At 31.9% G+C, this 18,825-nt stretch overlaps 2 protein-coding genes and 1 long non-coding RNA gene across 4 annotated transcripts; 1 reads left to right on the top strand and 2 right to left on the bottom strand.

Moving 5' to 3' along the window:
- Positions 1–546: 546 nt before the first annotated feature.
- On the bottom strand, positions 547–2,506 carry LOC108840218 (root phototropism protein 3). Its single transcript, XM_018613055.2, has 2 exons — positions 1,702–2,506; positions 547–1,303 (listed from the first exon to the last, which is right to left on the bottom strand). The coding sequence occupies exons 1-2, from the start codon at positions 2,461–2,463 to the stop codon at positions 716–718; spliced, it is 1,350 nt and encodes a 449-aa protein (XP_018468557.1). The 5' UTR covers positions 2,464–2,506; the 3' UTR covers positions 547–715.
- A 3,319-nt stretch (positions 2,507–5,825) lies between these two features.
- LOC108824708 (uncharacterized) lies at positions 5,826–9,363 on the top strand. Of its 2 annotated transcripts, XR_001945227.2 has the most exons (6): positions 5,826–5,995; positions 6,164–6,235; positions 6,336–6,587; positions 6,680–6,895; positions 8,385–8,463; positions 8,937–9,363. It is a non-coding gene; the product is annotated as an uncharacterized LOC108824708 (long non-coding RNA). The 2 variants fall into 2 exon arrangements; XR_001945225.2 differs by having other exon boundaries at positions 5,826–6,235.
- A 3,280-nt stretch (positions 9,364–12,643) lies between these two features.
- On the bottom strand, positions 12,644–14,729 carry LOC108814390 (caffeoylshikimate esterase). Its single transcript, XM_018586954.2, has 3 exons — positions 14,328–14,729; positions 13,396–13,741; positions 12,644–13,119 (listed from the first exon to the last, which is right to left on the bottom strand). The coding sequence occupies exons 1-3, from the start codon at positions 14,662–14,664 to the stop codon at positions 12,813–12,815; spliced, it is 990 nt and encodes a 329-aa protein (XP_018442456.1). The 5' UTR covers positions 14,665–14,729; the 3' UTR covers positions 12,644–12,812.
- Positions 14,730–18,825: the final 4,096 nt, after the last annotated feature.

Here is an 18,825-nt window from a genome sequence, read left to right as displayed (position 1 = left end):
GGATCTTCAGCATGGCGCAAAGAATACCGTCAGGAATGGATTTCATAGGACGGCTCAGGGTGATGCAATCAGACATAAATTCTCATAAGGCAGGCAGAATGGTCAGCTGTAATATCGTCTATGTAATGTTTCTCATTGTTTTTAATAGCATAATAAACCCGACAAAAAAAATATATCATTTTCAAACTTATCCAATAATAAATGCTAAGTTATTTTTAGATTTGTTTCACAGTTAGGTATATTAGTTCAAACTTATCCAAGAATGTTTTGGGCTTGCACTTTACCCATATACCCAGTTACCCACTATGCAGCTGATGCCGAAAGCTTGAAGGCTTGAAGCACTAGGAAACTGAAAATGAACAAAACATAAGAAACTATATGAAAGAAGTGCCTGACAAAAGAAAATTTGAGGACATGTAATGCTTTGAAAACATGTGGTTGAAGATTAAACAGACATACAAGGTATAGAAGAAGCTAAGAGAGAAAGTTTCAGTGCATTCTCTTTTCAGAAAGACCCCAAAAAGCAAGAAGATTGATTAACGAAGCTTATCCCACAACTCATCCATATGACTTATTATTAGCAATGAAAATATACAAGTATTAGCTTGACAAGAGCTTCAATATAAATGCAGAACAGCAACATAAACAAAAACAAAAATAACAACATAACGGAAAATAAATAAGGACATGATAAAAAGAAAACTCTGTTTGTTTTTCAAGACATTGATTTTCTCCACCTAGAAGGTGTTCTTCCTTTGACAAGCTTTGTCTTCGTATTACTAGGTGTCTGAGTCTCATACCCAAAGTATTCTTCTCTTTCTCCATTATCACCAAACTCTTCACCATTCTTATCCACAACGCTAACGCTAAAACCACTTCTAAATCCCAACTTCTTCCACCTAAAAAAACCTTTACTCCCACTACTACATTTCTTCTCAACCAGCTTCTCCAACTTCATTTGCATTGCTTCAAACTCGCTCTTGAGCTTCGCCACATCATCTCTCAGTCTCTTTATCTCCATCTGCTGGACATTCATCTCGCGTTTGGACATGCACCGAGCTGGACCTGACTCTGAGTAGTGTGAACTAGAAGGGTTTGGACTGAACGTTAAGCCGCTCCAATCAATGTTGTTGTGACGGCTACGACTCATTTTCGCCTGCTCAGTGAGCAGAACTTGAATAACAGTTCTAACCGGTAAACGATCATTCTGCGCAACGTGAAGAGATGCCTCCACTGATAGCTTCTTGCTGTCTATTAGTCCACAAAGTCTCTTTCTTTCTTGCTTGGTCACTTTGGGATGTGCCTAAACAAATAAGCCAACTCTATTTGAATAAAACCCATCACAACTTAAAGCTTAAAGTTTCCAACTATGGAATTGCCGATCTACTCATTGTCAATACTAGCTCTTGACAAATTAACATAAATCAAATCAAACTAAAAAGATCAAAATCGAACTCAGAACTGAATGGATACCTAAATATTGGTTGTTTATATATTTAAAAAATCTTAATTATATTTAATTTTGAAAAAAAAATTAGAAAATACTATTTATAAATTGATTAAAAATGAATTACCCAATATTTCATCCAAAATCACCAAATTATCTCTACTTTCTACTTTAACTATCCGAAAAAACAGAACAATATACTATTTACATAGTCAATACTATTGAATTAGAAGCTCATAAAATTTGACATTTACCTTGAGGTAGGTATCAATTGCGCGGTACAAGCCATCTTCTGTTCCACGAGCATGGTTAGGGAGAGCCTCTGCTAGGGAAACAAACTCCACGAGACTTAAATCGCCGTCAACGGCCACTTCAGCTAAGTAAGAGTCGACAAGCTTGGCCACTTTAACAAGAGAAGCACCAGACTTGACTCCTTCGTTATCTAACCCTGCGAACTTCTTAACCAAACGAGTCACTAGCTCAACGTCTAGCAACGTCCCGCACGTGTGACTGAACGAAGGTATCATCAGCTCCTTGAGCGAAGCTTGGTCAAGCTGCCACGAAACCCTCCCCTCGAGCTCCGCCTTGTAGTTATGATCTGCTCCGACGAGGTTCGCCGTTCTGAGGAGACGGAGTAGGAAGTCGCAAGAAACAGAGTCTTTCTCCGGCGGGATGATGCCGATGAGTGTTTCCACGTAGAAACGTTTCTTCATAACAAACGCCGTTACGGAGAAGCTCTCCGACTGTAGTTGCTGCTGTTGTTGGTTCGGACCATCGGGGCTTGTTGTGAAGATGTCGGAGAGGTCAGGGAGCCACTTGGAAGCGTAATGAGTGATGATGGAACCGATGAGATCGGGACGAACACCTTTGGCTTTGATCTGAGCTATGGTCTTAACGAAGTAGTCAATGTCGTGAATGCTACTTTCGTCGAACAATGAACATTCCATCTCTCCGACGGTGGTTGTCGGAGATTTGACGGAGATTGTGGCAGATTCCGGTGAAGATGTTTTCTCCATGTCTTTCTTTCAGTGTTGGATGTTGCAATGTGTTTGTTTGTAAAGTGGGACAGTAGTTTATATAAAAGTGTGTAAGAAAACTCACGGACGTTGTTGCTCTGTTCTTGAAAAAGTCTTCATCGAAACGTCATCGTCTCATCATGACTCTCAAGGCTAAACACCAAAGGATATAACAAATACTTGCCATTTCCAATAAAAACAATCAAGTTAGATATTAGAAATCCACAAAATAAGACAAAACCAAAAAGAATCCAAACATATTATTGAGATTTTATTACAATTTTAGGAGATTAAAACATGGCTAAATCATTTCGAAAAAATTTATTATACTATGTGTCCTTAGATTATAAAAGTATCATAAACAGAACATAGAGATAATAAGATTCAATAATGGAATTAATATTACATGTAGATGTAGTTTTGGGGTCGAGAGTATTATCATTTTGAATTTGGATCCGAAACCCCCTCATAGTCCAAAAAACAGGTTATAATAGAAAATGATTTTTTTATATTGAAGTATCTGACTAATAATATATAAATCTGTATAAAAATTATCTATATATTTTAGTAAATAGTGAGGAAAATTTAGTATTATGTGTAATATCATAAAATTCATTTTGCCTTTATAAAACAAAGAAATATTATTTCAACATCTAGTTTACTTTTTTAATATAATCCATAGATCATCCAAATCGTAAAAACCAAACTAAATCTAGAGATTAAAGACAAGAACCAACTTTTTAATCTCTCCTAATGAAAAAAAATTAGGGAGCTGAACTTCTTCGAAATCACTAGGTCAACCCAACATTGGTGTCGAGTTTAATTTTACTGAACAAAATGTAAATCGAACTTTAATGATCAGTTACTTGTTTTTCAGAACACAAAGGCTTACTATTACAGGACTAAAAGCAATAACTTAATTACAAAAACAGCCATATAACTTATACTTCACAAAAAAAATTAAAGTATAATATTATCTATTATTTACAAGTAATTTAAATATTATCTTTTATGCATGAATTAAATACAAGATTAACTATTTTCAAGTTTTGAGAGAGATCCTAGTATCATAATTTTCATTTTTCTTACTGTTTTTTTTCTTTCTTTTAGTGTAGATGTTGCAGTGTGTGTGCAAAGTGTGTAAGCAACTTACGGACGTTGCTCAGTTCTTGAAAAGTCTTCATTGAAATGTAATCGGCCATCATGACCATGAAGGCTAAATTCCAAAGGTAAGAACAAATTCTTGCCATTTCCTATAAAACAATCAAGTTAGATCTTAGAAATCCACAAAATAAGACAGAATAAAAAGAATCCAGATAAACTATTTAGATTTTCAGGACAATTTTGAGGGTTCTTAGTGCTAAACAAAATTGTTATAACAAAAATTGATATTTTCTGTTTAAAAGGTAAAAGGCTAAATCATTAAAAATTTTGAACTACACTAGAATTACCATTAGTAAAACCTAAAAGTCATATAGTCGAATGAAGTTTAGAACGTAACTGATATTACACAATTTTGGGTTTGAAAAATTAAATGACCAATTTCATCCCAAAACTTTTTGGTAATCAAAAACATATTATGATTACGGTTAGTTTGTAATAAAATTCTAACAAACTAATTTTCATTTTTGACATCCTTTTAATAACCAAAAGAAAATTGCAGTTAATTGGTTAGGCACTACATCAAAGGTTGAAACCGACCTTTTCTTACGTACTATAGATAATTAAGCTTTTTCATGCCAAATATATAATAACAGAACAAGAAAAGAAAGCCACAAACTTTGTAATCGAACGACAGGAAAACATTGAAGCTAAAACATGTGTAAAAAATATGAGATGGGTCATATGGCTGGTTCGGGACATAATCCTACCGTTGTAGAGGATTGAGAGGCTGAGAAGAAGAAAGAGATAAGAGATTATGTGAAGACAAAATCTTCTTTCAATTCCAAAAAGATATTTAGAAGATAACAAATATTATTTTTCTTTTACATAGAGGGAATACGTACAAACATGGGAACATAGACGTGTCCTTAATATTCCTTTAGGACAATTAACGTACGTGTGGATAAAAAAGAGTCGATGAACAGACAAATGTAATTAAAGCCATCTCTTCATTTGAAGGTGATGCATACACTACAAAACATTGTATTGTATATGTATGGTCCCGTTTTGTTAATTTTATTTGAGTGATTAGAAGTTTCTGCGTCGGTCGGCATATTTTTCTAAAACAAAGTCTAAACCATGTAGTTAATTTTTCTTTAATTACAAAGTAAATCCCTTTCAACATGACTTGAACAAGTTATCTAATAGGAATTTTGAAGATCACACGTGTTGGAGACTGCTTCGCTTTCTTCTCAAACCCCATCAAACAATATAACTCGGTATATTAATTTACAAAAAAAAAACGCGGTATATTTTCTTTGAAGAGTTTGAGGACGGACCAATAACGAAAAGGATAAAAAAACAGTAAAGAGAAAATAAGTTATTGATCGGTTTTTTTTATTTTTATAACATCTATTTTATTTATCTTGAATGAATATGATCATCATGTAGCAGACCAGACATATAATTTGGTACATAAAAATGAAACAGAAAATCAACATCATCTACTACTCGTTTTGCCAGACAGTCAGCTACCTTGTTCGCATTTCACGAATAAACACGCTAGAGAAGTTGTCCAAAAAAATCATTTACGTACAACACCGCAAGAACAAAAAACTTAAGGTTTCTTTAGCAAACAGCTTAGCTTTGTTTTACCGATTGTAATAATAGGTTTATCTAGAATAAAATAAGTTGTTCAAATAATCCATCATGGTTAATTTTCACCATCAATATATCAGCCAAATTAAGATTAAACCAACATGTGTTCCATGATTTGGGCCTTTGACCTTGGTACAAATCCGCGGTCCAAAACCTTGTAAAATAAACGAGAGCATAACTATAGGCGGATAATTTTCTTTTTCTTTAAAAAACATACCGATTTTTTTTTAAAATAATCATTTTCCCCCGGCAAAAATTAAAGAAACTAAAACATCTATTATTTTTAAACAATAAATAAATCTAAAACATCTAACACTTGAAAAACGGAGACATTATAATTTTGTAAATGACGCTGATTCGTTAGTCGTTACTACAGATGACTTCTACCAAAATTTCATTGATGATGATACCGTTGAACAAGGAGACTATAAGCACGCGGTTTCAACTTCCAAGGATGAAAAACGGCTAGAAAAAATATAGCCGGTAGAGACAGGAGCCCAATGCAGAAAAAGAGAAAAAATCTTTATTCAAAATCTGACCGTTGTGGTAGTATTATATAAACTCGTCACTTCTCCCTTGTACTTCTATTCAGATTATTACAGATTTAGACATTCCCTCTGAAAAGAAAAGAAGAAACCCTAATTCCATCTCTCACTCTCTCTTACTAGCTCTCTTTGATTCGATCTGATATATATATATATATATCATGGAAGGAACCAATGGATCGGTAGTGCTTGAATCGCGGCTATAATAAGCTGCGCTCTTTCTCCTCGTGAGTACCGTTTTCTTCGTTTAATCGCTTGGTTTCGGAATCGTTGTCAGTTTCGTTAAGCGTTGATTAGGGTTTCTGTTTGAGAAGCAAAATTAGTTGATAGTTTGATTAATTGCATGTTGAATCAAAAGATATAACTTCATTCATCTTTTTTTTTGTGTGTGCAAGGAGATGGTTTCAAGGTAGAGACAATGTGTAAACTTCAATGAAGGTGAACAAGAAGAAGATTAACCAATAAAGGTTATTGCCTAAACCAATCAACAATGATTTTATTATCTATTGCATAGCAGGAAACTTTTGCTTTAAGATTCAATTTTTGTAATCTTTCTGAATTATGCAGGATCTAAGAACCACGTAGCTGCTGCAACTGTTGCTTCACAACCGGAGCCCCATATAGTATCTCTGAGGCCAAGAAAGAAGAAAGTTGATACTACTGAAGCCATCTTCCAAAAGGACTCAAAGTTCTTTATTTATCTATCTTTCTTTTGGGGAGTCCCAAAAACATATCTGCTGGCACTACTACCAATCTGATTATTCAGTATAAATTAAGCCATCAAAAAAGCAAAAGCTAGATGATGGAAAATCAAGACTGGTGAGCCAAATTTTTCAAACTACTTATCTCACTGCATGACTGGAACTGTTTCCTCCTCCTCATCATTTGTTTTTTTGTTCTATTTGATATAGTGCACGGATCAGGAAGTTGAGCCAGATGCTTATGTTGCGGTGATGGATGTTATCTTGATTGGTGGTTCAACAAGGATCTATCTATAGGCGTGCGCTGGGTTCCACACTTCCTCTGCATATGATACAATCCATTTGTTTAACCGCTTGACGCATCTACTACGCCTATGGAGCAAGATGATGAAGAGAACATAGAAAATCTAGAGGTTTGCTCATCAGGTTCGAACTTCTTCTAGCTTCTGATACGTGTTTGCTAAGTCTTCTTTTTTTTTTTTTTCTAAACATTCACTTTGAAAGGTTCGACGTTCTTTTAGCTTCTGATACGTGTTTGCTAAGTCTTCTTTTTTTCCAAAACATTCACTCTGAAAAAGGTATAGTGATTCGACCTTCTAGCATTCAGATACGTGTTTGCCAAGTCTTTTTCAATATATATTTTACAAAAATATTTTTTACTTGCTTTCTAAGTCCTTTTTAGTATATATTTTACAAAATATTCACTAGTCTTTTTCAATATATTGAAAACAAACCAAGTTTTTGCATCTAGTCAATTGATTAATATGTTTTTTTGTATTGTAAATTTGTCACTTACACTAACTTTCAAAGTTTATAATTTAATATGTTTTGCAAAGTATTTTCACGTCATAGTCGGTCATATTAGTCAATTGATTAATGTTTTTTTGTATTGTAAATTTGTCACTTACAGTAACTTTCAAAGTTTATTTTTAATATGTTTTGCAAAGTATTTTCACGTCATAGTCGGTCTTGTTCCCGTTCTGTTTTGGATTCAATAGGTTTTAGGTTAAGATGGACATGACTATAGTTGATTAAGATTTTGCTAATAGTTATTTCAAGACTCTCGAACAATCCTACGCGAACATGATTAGTGCTATGCCTAAAATGATATATTGACGCAGACGCAACTCTCTTCTCCATTGACGCCGTTGCCTCTCTCTCTCTCTCTCTCTCTCTCTCTCTCTCTCTCTCTCTCTCTCTCTCTCTCTCTCTCTCTCTCTCTCTCTCTCTCTCTCTCTCTCTCTCTCTCTCTCTCTTTCTCTCTCTCTCTCTCTCTCTCGAACTCAGCTCTCTCTGTCTCTCTCGATCTCTTGAAGCTCTCTCTGTCTCTCTCTCTCTCTCGAACTCAGCTCTCTCTGTCACTCTCTCGTAATCTCTCTCCTTTTCTGGGTTTTGTTTGCTTACTACTGTTTAGAATGCTAAGTGTTGTTTCTTGTCTATTGCGTATCATTTTGTCTGAGAACTAAAGTGTTCTTGATAAACATTGATATATTTCTATCTGTTTTTAAGAGTTAAGACTGTTTGATTTTCTTTGCTAGTGTCCAAGCTTCTGTATTTTTAACAGCAGCTGTTAATTTCCTTTAGATGTGTCGTTGTGGGAGCTATTAATTTCCTTTAGATGTGTCGTTGTGAGAGTTACCGATCCCTTCGAACTCTCTGCTCACTTTTGCATAAGGAGGGGCCATGATTTGAGCCTAATATTTTATTATTTTGGCATGTACGAGCAGTTTATGAGTTTGATGTTTGGTGTTACTGATTTTGATGTTACTGATTTTGATAAAAGAAGCTCGTTTCTTGTAACATAGGTTTCTCTGTTTTTGATATTACTGATTTTGATGTTCTTCTCTGTTGTTATATGTCTTGTTTTGAAATTGTCTTAAGTTCTGAAATTAATGGGTTTTTGTCTTTTTTTCAGGTCTTGAGTTCTGAAATTACTGATTTTGATGTTCTTCTCTATGCTCCTTGGTGCTACTGGAGTAAACGTTTGGTAAAAGGTGTGTAGTTGTGTTCTTTTTTCTGTTGACATTTGTTGTTTTGTTCTTCAAAAGTATGTGTCTTTGAGATGGGTTTGTGTCTGATGTTGATGATTTATTGATGCTAGTGATGGTCTCTTGTATTGTCTTTGCGTTTATATTTGTTTCACCACCATTAGGCTTGTTTTGTTGCAAGAAGAGGTCACGAGTTCTTGTTTCTAGCTAGCTTCACACATCTTTTTTTGATATCCTCTATCTTTGTTGATGCTTCGGTTTGTGATAGCGCTATGTGTTTCTTTGATGGGTCCTTTGAAGTAGTACAAGCGTGAGTATTTTTTAACTTGTCACTTAGTATTTTTAACTTTGGGTTGGTTACGTTGGTATCATTGTATTTCTCTGCCAATGGTTAAAGCATTTGGTTCATGTTCTATCAGTTAGATAGGGATGTCTTTGCTGGGGATGTTTTACTGATTCTTTTTTGTTTGAACCCAAAGATGCAGAAACATGGTGATTTCAAGCTTCCTCAGTTCTTCAACTATCCTCCATACTTCCTCGGAATTATCTGATAAATGATCAGAACAGCAACTGAGTTAAACACAGCATGATAGGACGATTCTAATGAAGGCCTTGAAGCTGCTAGAGAACAAGGGCAAGCTTGCATTGTTCAAAGGAACATCGGCTGATGATGAAGGCTTCAAGTTCTCTTTCTGAATGCTACTCTCTGTATAAAAGAATGGCCAACAGAAGCTCTAACTCTATGAAAGAATCACTAGATATCCACAAGGATTTTGCAGTTGATCTTCCAGCAATCACTATGTATTAATTCTTTTAAACATATTTCTATGCTACTCTTTCAAAAGTTAAACAAAAAAAAACTAAAAAGAAAAGCATGTTAAAAAATAATGTTATATTTGACCAAAATTTTATTACCAAGTAAACATAATATTTTTACGATGTAAATATATTTAAATTATATTTTATTTATTTAAAATACAATTTTACAAATTTTTAAAAACAAAATATGAATAAATAAAAATTGCCGCAGCGTTTTATCAAACGAACATCATTTAAATTTTTCTTTGATTATAACTTTGATTATTATTTATATGTTATAGTTATTAAAGACTTGCTGTAATATTTTTTTATCAATCAACTTAATTTCATATTTCTTTTATCTTTAACACATATTTGCCTTATTTGTTTGAAGTGCTAATTTCGAAAATTAAATGTATGATTTAGTTTTATGACAAAAATATTGTTATAATTGTATATTTGACCAAAAAAATATTACCAAGTAAACATAATATTTTTATGGATGTAAATATATTTAAACTATATTTTATTTACTTAAAAGACAAATGTTACAAATTTTTAAAAATAAAATATGAATAAAATGATAATAGCCGCAGCGTCTATCAAACGAACATCACTTAATTCTGCTTCATGCGTCGGCGTCAGCATCAACTTCCTGTGTCTTCGAAACGAACAACAATCAGCGTCGGCGTCGGTGTCAGCGTCAGCATCAGCGGCAACCAAACGAACATCAGAGTTTGACGCAGCCGCTGACGCCGAAGCCGACGCTGACGCTAAAACCGGCGGCAATCAAATGAACAGGGCTTTGTAATCGAACGACACGAAAACATTGAAGGTAAAACATGTGTAAAAGATATGAGATGGGCCATATGGCTGGTTAGGGACACAATCCTACCGTTGGAGAGGATTGAGAGGCTAAGAAGAAGATAGCGATAAAGATTATGTGAAGACAAACTCTTCTTTCAGTTCCATTAAAAAGAGAGATGTTTTAGAAGCGAACAAATGCAATCTTTTAGTAAGTACAAACATGGGAACATAAACGTCTCCTTAATATTCTCTCAGGACAATTAACGTACGTGTGGATAGAAACAGAGTTGAAAAATAGACAAATATAATATTTTTTTTTGTAACACTGACAAAAAAATAGACAAATGTAATTAAAGCCATCTTTTCATATGAAAATGATGCAAGCACTACACAACAACATTGTATTGTGTGGTCCCATTTTGTTATCTTTTAATCGAGTAAGAGGTTATGGATTGGTATATTTTTTGGACGAAGTAATTCAACTCGCGTTCAATCCAACGCGATTTGGATGGATTTCTAGTAGAGACAGCCCATATCAAAGTGGTAGGCGAGACATGTGAATGTGTTGTAACACTTTTTCGCAGTTCAAGTCTCCCTCGAAACAAAATAACACTTTTGTAGGAAATATGGATTTGAGTTTTTAGCCCAAACAAATTAATATGATAATCCACGATTCGGCTAACTCTAGCATTAATAGAAAAACTAGAGTTTTGTCCAAAAAAAGAAAAAAAAAACTAGAGTTTAACAATCAATTTGTTTTGATTGAATACTTAGGAGTAAAGTTTTTGGACCACGTTGATTCTTATAAATATTAATTACAATGATAATCCTAATGGACTAAATTTATTATCAAAATATTGTTATTAATATCTTTTTGTTAATATTTATTACCAAATTCCTTACTATCTAAAAAGGAAATATCTTTAATATATATAAATGAATTTCCTTTTATATAACTCAAAAATGAATTTAATTAATATAAAAATACTACATCATTATAAATGTATATATATATATATATATATTTATTTAAAGCACATAATTTAATAAAACGATTTTATATATAGAAATAGATTAAAATATATGTAAGACTATTTAGGAAAAACTAATTTTATATACATATCAAAAGAATGTAATATAAAAATAAATAAATTTAATATTTGAATATATAGCAAAATTTCTTATATTATAATATTTCGTTTAGTAAAAAGGAAATTCCTTTAAAATCTCAAATTCACAAAATATTAGAATTTTTAATCAAATAGGTTAAATCAATTTTCTTATGATATTAATATATCTAATATCTCGTTAATAAAATAAATCCATGAGTTAGTCAGAAATATTTTTTAAGATATTGAAACAATTTTTCTTATTTTAAAATTTGCTCACGTTACTTAGAAATATTTATGTAGGATCTTTAAAAATAATCTTATTTATAATTTCATTTTATTTATAAAATCATAATTAATATTTCACTTTATTTTATATCTTTATTTAAATTTATAAAGCAATAAGTTTTCTTTTTTTTATTAAAAATTCATAACCTTATATGGATGTTCATATCTCTATATAAAAAACTAATTCTTTCAAATTTAAACCATGAACATAAATATTTTAATATCTATTATCTAAGATTCTATCTTATTCATAGTATATCATGTTTTCTCTGTTAAAACACAAAACATTAAATATGTTTTTACAAGGAATGTTTTTGAACATTAAACAGTCTTAGTTGATTTATGTTTATGTGTGTTTAAAAAGTATTTTAGTGTTATAGATTAACAACTTAATTAGATGATAAATTTTTCAGTTCAGCTGATAACTTTTCAATGTAATACTATATTTTACAATAACGCAATTCTAAACAGGTTTTAAACAATATATTGGAGTTTTGTTAGTTTGTAAATTTTATAAGTGATTTGTGCATTTTCTAAAATTCACAAACCTAATAATAAATAAGTAAAATCCAAAACTACAATTAAAATAACTATACAAATGATAATAAACTGATTACATTAAATTAAATTCAAATTAGAATTATAGAAACAAATATTATAACAGAATTGAATATTTTTCAACAGCAAATACATCATAACATCACAACTCATTAACTCATAAATAACAGATTTAATGAAAATAATATAAATATAAAACTAAACTAAACAAAAATAAATATTAATAACTATTACAATTTTGTTTTTAGTAGATATTTATATACGCGGGTGAGTCACCATATCAAATATGATGCAGTATCTCAAGGTCTTCAATCGTTGATCTTTTGCTCCGATTTGAAAGTCCTCATAGAGCTTCTTACCTCCCAAGATAGATGTGTTAAGTGGTCCTCAACGACATGTGAATCCTATGCACTTCCTTTGAGTATATTCTTGAATGGAGAGGCTGAATCTCTCGCAAGATCAACTCTATCAAATTCGCCACATCATGGCTGAGAACTATGTTATTCCCATTCAGTAATGCATGGTTTGCTCCCAAAAAAAACTACTTGGTTTGTGTCGTCCACCTTCAGTTTTTTTTTCCATGCTCATATAAACATGTTAATCTTATAAAAAGTGTCAACCCAAGATTTAGAAAGGGATTCTGTAATCCATGATATATATAAGTTTATTATTACATCCCAAAAGTCATGTTCTTGGATAAAACACAAACAACATAACAACTCGAATCAACAACCACTATGAACCATGATATCAACGCACATTTCTCCTCGCAAAATGTAACTTTCAAGCTTGCTTTTACTTAGATCCATACCTCTCAACCCTCTCATCAATCCACTCTCTCATATCCTTCAACACGATTGCAACATTCTCATCTGGCTCTCCCTGAATCAATGAATGGTACATCCCATCATACAGCTTCAGTGTTTTATCAGCGCTAGATGCCTTCTCATATAGTAGCTTTGACGATGAAGGACACGTCACTCCATCAGCTGTCCCGTGCACCGTCAGAAACGGAATAGTTACTCTCCCGAAGTTCTCCTGCACGTATAGAGTCTTCCTTAGTAACTCTCTCATTGTTCCAACTCTAGGCTTCCCTGTGTACCTGTAAAGCAACATCCAGACTTGCTTTACAATATTGGTCTAAAGAGCATTGGTTGCAAAATAGATAAAAGAAAATATCAAAGTCTTAAGATTCTAAGTACTTTATGATAGTAAACAATTTGAACAATTTAGTAATAAAAAAATTAAATCAATTTTCAGGCTATGCTCATATGTAACAAAACTAATGTTTCACTTGGCTATGCGCAGGACCGGCTCTGCTTGATCATTACATCACTGAGCTATATATATGTTTGCTTCCAAAAGTTTTTTATAATACCTTTGTGGGTTAGCTGCGATGATCTTGAGCTTTTCCGGGTCATGGATAGCTTTGCCAACCATCTTGTTATCCGGCATTGCAGCCCACGTGTCAGCCAAGCCAAAGAGGAGACCGTAGGCGAAAAGATGAGTCTTGCTCGGTTTCATATCCTCCGGGATAACAAAGAGAGGAGCCGAAAAGATCAAACCGGTCCAAGTATCCGGTTCGGATTGAAAGTACATGAGAAGTGTGGCAAGACCTCCCATAGATTCACCAAAGAGGAAAGCAGGGAGATGCTTATACGGCTCGCTGTAACGTACATGCTTAAAGAATGACAATGATGTTGCTGCAACTTTCTCCATATCACCTGACAAAACCAAACAAAAAGGCGTGTTTCAAGGTCTGTACTCCCCCCAAAACATATTCAACTCTTCAATTAGAAGATTCAAACCCTAATTTGCAGTGAGACTTCAGTTTCAAGTATTCTCTTTGTTTTGACTAACATTTTTACAGATTAACGAAAGTTAAGATTTTCAATTAACCAATAAGATTCAAAACATAGTTCAGAGAACGAACCTGTAGCACAAAGATCCTAAAGATTTTACTTTTCTTTTTCTGTAACAAATTCAACTTAAAACCTTAATATACAGTGAGACTTCAGTCTCAAGTAATCACTCTGTTTTACCTTAACATTTACACATCAACTAAACTTGAGATTTTTCAATTAACAAAATGATTCAAAACAGAGTTCTTCAAAAAGAAAACAGAGCAGCAAACGAACCCATTAGCACAAAAGATCCTAAAGATTGCATAAACACATTCAACTTAAGAAGCCTAATCTACAATTAGACTTCATTACTCTGTTTTCCCAACATTTAATTGAAGAAGAGATTTTTCAAAAGATTTCAGAAACAGAGTGGAAACAGAGTAGAAACAGAGCAATTTAAACGAACCCAAGTAGCAGCGGATGCCATCGGAGCGGCCGTGACCGAGAAGATCGGCGGCGAAAACGGCGTAGCCCCAATTGGAGAAACTCATGCAGATCTTCTGGAACATCCAGCTCGTGTCGGATCCGTACCCGTGAGACATGTAAACCGTCCCTTTGATCTCACCATCTAAGGGAAGGAAGCTCTGCGTGAAGAGCTTGCCGTTGGGTGTTTCGAAGTAGGATTTGGTGTTGCGCACACCTTGAGATGTGTAGTACTCTTCCTCCGGCATGTCTCCCCAGAAATACGGCGGCGGTGTCGCCGGAGGAGCTGAATTTGTTGACTTATCCCCCTCAGACGACATCGTTTTTGCTTCCTTTTCTTCTTCTTCACTGAATGGTTGGTGGAGTTTGGAAAAGTGAACGCACGAAGGAGACGAATGAGTATATATATACAAGGTATATTAATTAAAATTGATTAAAAAGATAATTAGTATATATTTAAAAAGGTTGTATTCATTTTTTATTACAGAACAATAAAAACGCTATGTATTCGGCCGTTTCTGACAAAGTAAGAAAAAGAGAATCATCATGCCACATGTGGTAAATAATCACTTCTTCCCTTAAAATATTCTTCTCTTTAATAAGAAAAAGCAATAACTATACATCAAAGTTAAAAAAAAAATTAACTTTTCTAAACAAGAAAATAAATCTTTTCTTCAGAAAAACAAGAAAAAATATCTAAACATCTTAAACTTGAAAACCGAGACATTATATTTTTCTAAATAACTTTGATTTATTTATTAAAAATGATCTTTTATTTATTTCGGAGTGGTATGAATATCCATAAGAATTTAATGTAATAATATATGATTAAATTTAAATAACTGAAAAAATAGGAGGAATAAATGATTGATTTCTCCAGCTCACCAACTACGCTGGGGTGGGTCGGATAAGGTTTTGTGGGGTCGGTAGAGTTGGTGCGCAAAGTTGGTGTCAGGATCCGGCCCGACTTGACCTGGGTTATGTTGGATAAGTCACCTACTCCAGTTCGGTTCGCTAGTATGTGCCTACCTAACCCCATTGATTATACCGTCGCTCCGGTTTTATTTCAGCTGCTTGGGAAATAATTAATCAGTGGGCATATACAAATAAATATGTTTTAAAACCCATTGGGCCTTCTTCTAGTATAAGTATTGGCCATTGTTTTTTTTTTGTGTGCACATTGGCCATTGTTTGATACTCTCTTTCTACACAAATCTTATCTATAGTTCATCATAATTGTAATCTTATTTATATGCTGACGTAAATTAAATTTCTAATTATTATTTGTAATAGTTGAAAATTTAAAACTGATAAATAATATCAAGTGATTATTCACCTGGGAGATCTCAAATTAAAAGTTATACCGTTTATAATCATTGATACCCTTAATGAATTTATTAATTATATTTAATGATCAATTAGATTTGTTCATCATATTATCATTATCTATCAGTAGTATTTATTATGTTAATCTAAAATTTATAGATTATTATGTAAGAATATTATTTTGTGGATAATTATCTAAAAATAATACAATAAAAAGTGAAATTTTATATTTATAATATTAATTAGTTATAGTGAAAAAAGTAAAAATTTAATATAAAAGCTGATATAATCATTAGCTTTTTTTCTGTAACACGATATGATCAATGGCTAATCTTAGTGAAATGTGCTTTTAGAAATTTTGATTATGTAGAAAAAGTGTTCGATAAGTGTTGCTTCAGATCAATAATATTTTTTGATAAGTGAAGCATACATTGAATAAAGTTTTAATGTTGTAAACATATATACTATTATTTTACCAGAAAAACATATATACTATTGAAAAATTCCTCCATGATGATTTTCTTCTGTCACTGAATTAAACATTTGTTTATATAGGACAAACATACAAACTTTAAATGTAACTTTTTTTGATGACTCACACAAATTTACGTGATTCTCGACAAACAGATTATCGACAAACAGATTAAAGTCTCTGCTCACTGTAGTATTTTGTGAGTATATCTACTAGTTCACTTTTTTTTATAATCGTCGGAATCCGGCGCCCAAAAACAATCGATTAATTCTACGAAATTTCTAGCAACCACGTATTCTTATTATCTAAAATAGTTTGGGTAGCTAACAGTATTCAAACTGCAGATTCATGGGATTATCGCTCAAGCATCACTACCCCAAACCCTCTGGTAAAATCTACTAATTCCTACCAATACTATAACATTTTCCATATTGGTATGAAAAGTCCGTTTTCATGAAGCATTTGACTAATCTACGATTTGGTTCTGTCATACGTCGTCTAGCTACATGTAGCAGCTGATTAGGGCACATGACCTAAAACAGATTTTATACAGCCATTATAATGCGGATTCCGAGAACACGAGCCCACCAAAATCACATGATCAAACATGGCTCAATGACAAACGACTTAAGACAGTCCAATTTTTTTTTTATCATTATGAACTTTCAAGCATCTTCTATCGAATTTTCATACAGTCCAGAGTAGGATACTCTGAGTAATTTCTAAGAAACAACGTCATACTCCTCACAGCATCTGCAAGCTTGCTGCAAAGGTATGATTGCGATCGAACGGAAAGCACATTATCCCTTAACTTTATTCACACAATCAGAAAATTAGGAAAAAGCTGTTGGAGATAATTATTCCAAAAGCAAATATTTTTGTTTTGAGCTGGAGGATGCAAATTTCTTCTCTTGTTTAAATGCCTTCCAGCTTCATAATCATATTTTCTTTATGTTTCTGGATAAAATGGAAAGATTCTAATAAATAGTATTTTTAAAAAAATTAGAATATGAAATAATCTAACTTAGATTTTGAATATAAACCCCCATAAAAGAGACGGTTTAATCATAATTGAGTAAACAATGTTTTAAAACTTTAAACAGAACTATAAAAGATTTTGTAAAATGTGATAAAAATTCTGATGGTAAAATTATCGTTTTGATAAAAATTCTTTGTAGATTTTACTGTTATAGTTGATTGTGTAATACATATATTAATAAATATTAGAAGATTTTGTAAAATGTGATAAACATTCTGATGGTAAAATTATCGTTTTGATGAAAAAAATTGGTAGATTTTACTGTTATAGTTGATTGTGTAATACATATATTAATAAATATTGAGTTATTCTTGGGTTCACCAAACAATATGATTTAATTATTTCATATTCAGTATTTTTTTTAAAAGAAAGAAAATATTGTCAAGTTATATTATGTTTTTAAAATATAAAGATAAAAATAAATAGTTGACAAAAATGATAAAAATAAATAAAAATAATAATAGTTAAAAATTAAATATTTTAACACCATAAATCCTAAACCCTTGAATAAATTATAAACCCTTGGATAAATCCTATACCTTAGGGTTTATAGTTTATCCAAGGATTCAGAGTTTAGTGTTTAAGATTTAATATTTAAGATTTAATATTTATTATTTTGCAGACGGCGTTAAAATATTATAAAAAATCTTTTTTTGCAACTAGTACTATTTTTTATTTATTTTTATCCAAGAGGTCAGGATTAAGGGTTTAAGAGGATGTATTCAATTTAACATTTGATGTGATTTGATTTTTAGCGGGGTTTTAGATGATTTCAATAAGTTGTAGAGATTTAAGTGATTTTTTGTTAAACTACTCTAGAATATCACTTAAAACCATGAGATTTGATTTTTTTTTAACTAAGAAACTTCACCCAAACACTTTGAAATCATCTAAAAATTTTAAAACTCAACAACTTAAAATATTTTTAATAACGGTGGATTCAGAGTACTTTACGAAATGTCAAATTCAATAACAGTAGATTTTAAATGAGTTTTTAAAATTCATTTTCGAATAATAGTGAATTTTTCATTTTAAAAAATCACCTAAAACTCTCAGTTAAATAAACCTCTCTTAATGTTTTAAAGATTTAGTGTTTATTATTTTTGATTTAAAGTTTAAGATTTATCTAAGAGTTTAGGGTTTATCCAAGAGTTTAGGATTTATGGTTTAGTGTTTTGCTGACGGTGTTAAGAATATTTAATATTTCTTATTTTATTTGGCAACTATTACTATTTTATTTATTTTTAGATTTTTATTTTAAAAACATAATATAATTTAACAATGTTTTGTTTCTATTTCTGAAAAATTGAATATGAAATAATTAAATCTTATTATTTGGTAAATCTAAAAATTCATCATAGGAGATGAACCCATGAATAACTCGCTAAATATGTGTAAGAGAATTACACATACTTTAGTGATAGAGAAAGGCTCTGCAGACCAATCAAGAGAATAATATAATTTGATATGAGAAGGGTAAGTAAAAAATAATTGTAGAAATAAATGAATATTTTAATATCGATGGAAGCCATACAAAAACAATACTATTTTTTTATAATAAATATCATTTTACTTTTTTATGTTACACAAAAAATATCATTTTACAATTTCAACGAAATTATTTTAATTTCAGCTGAAAATTAA

This window comes from Raphanus sativus, chromosome 1 (assembly GCF_000801105.2).
Source record: "Raphanus sativus cultivar WK10039 chromosome 1, ASM80110v3, whole genome shotgun sequence".
NCBI classification, from domain to species: Eukaryota; Viridiplantae; Streptophyta; class Magnoliopsida; order Brassicales; family Brassicaceae; genus Raphanus; species Raphanus sativus.
Note: the sequence above shows the minus strand (reverse complement) of the source record. Positions and strands in the feature narration are given on the sequence as shown.

Excerpts from the sequence above, each read along its gene's own strand:
- LOC108840218 (XM_018613055.2), bottom strand. The coding sequence starts at position 2,463 with ATGGAGAAAACATCTTCACCGGAATCTGCCACAATCTCCGTCAAATCT. Across the intron at positions 1,304-1,701 it reads CAATTGATACCTACCTCAAG|GCACATCCCAAAGTGACCAA; the intron begins GTAAATGTCAAA and ends TTATTTGTTTAG.
- LOC108814390 (XM_018586954.2), bottom strand. The coding sequence starts at position 14,664 with ATGTCGTCTGAGGGGGATAAGTCAACAAATTCAGCTCCTCCGGCGACA. Across the intron at positions 13,742-14,327 it reads TGGCATCCGCTGCTACTTGG|GTGATATGGAGAAAGTTGCA; the intron begins GTTCGTTTAAAT and ends TGGTTTTGTCAG. Across the intron at positions 13,120-13,395 it reads ATCGCAGCTAACCCACAAAG|GTACACAGGGAAGCCTAGAG; the intron begins GTATTATAAAAA and ends GTTGCTTTACAG.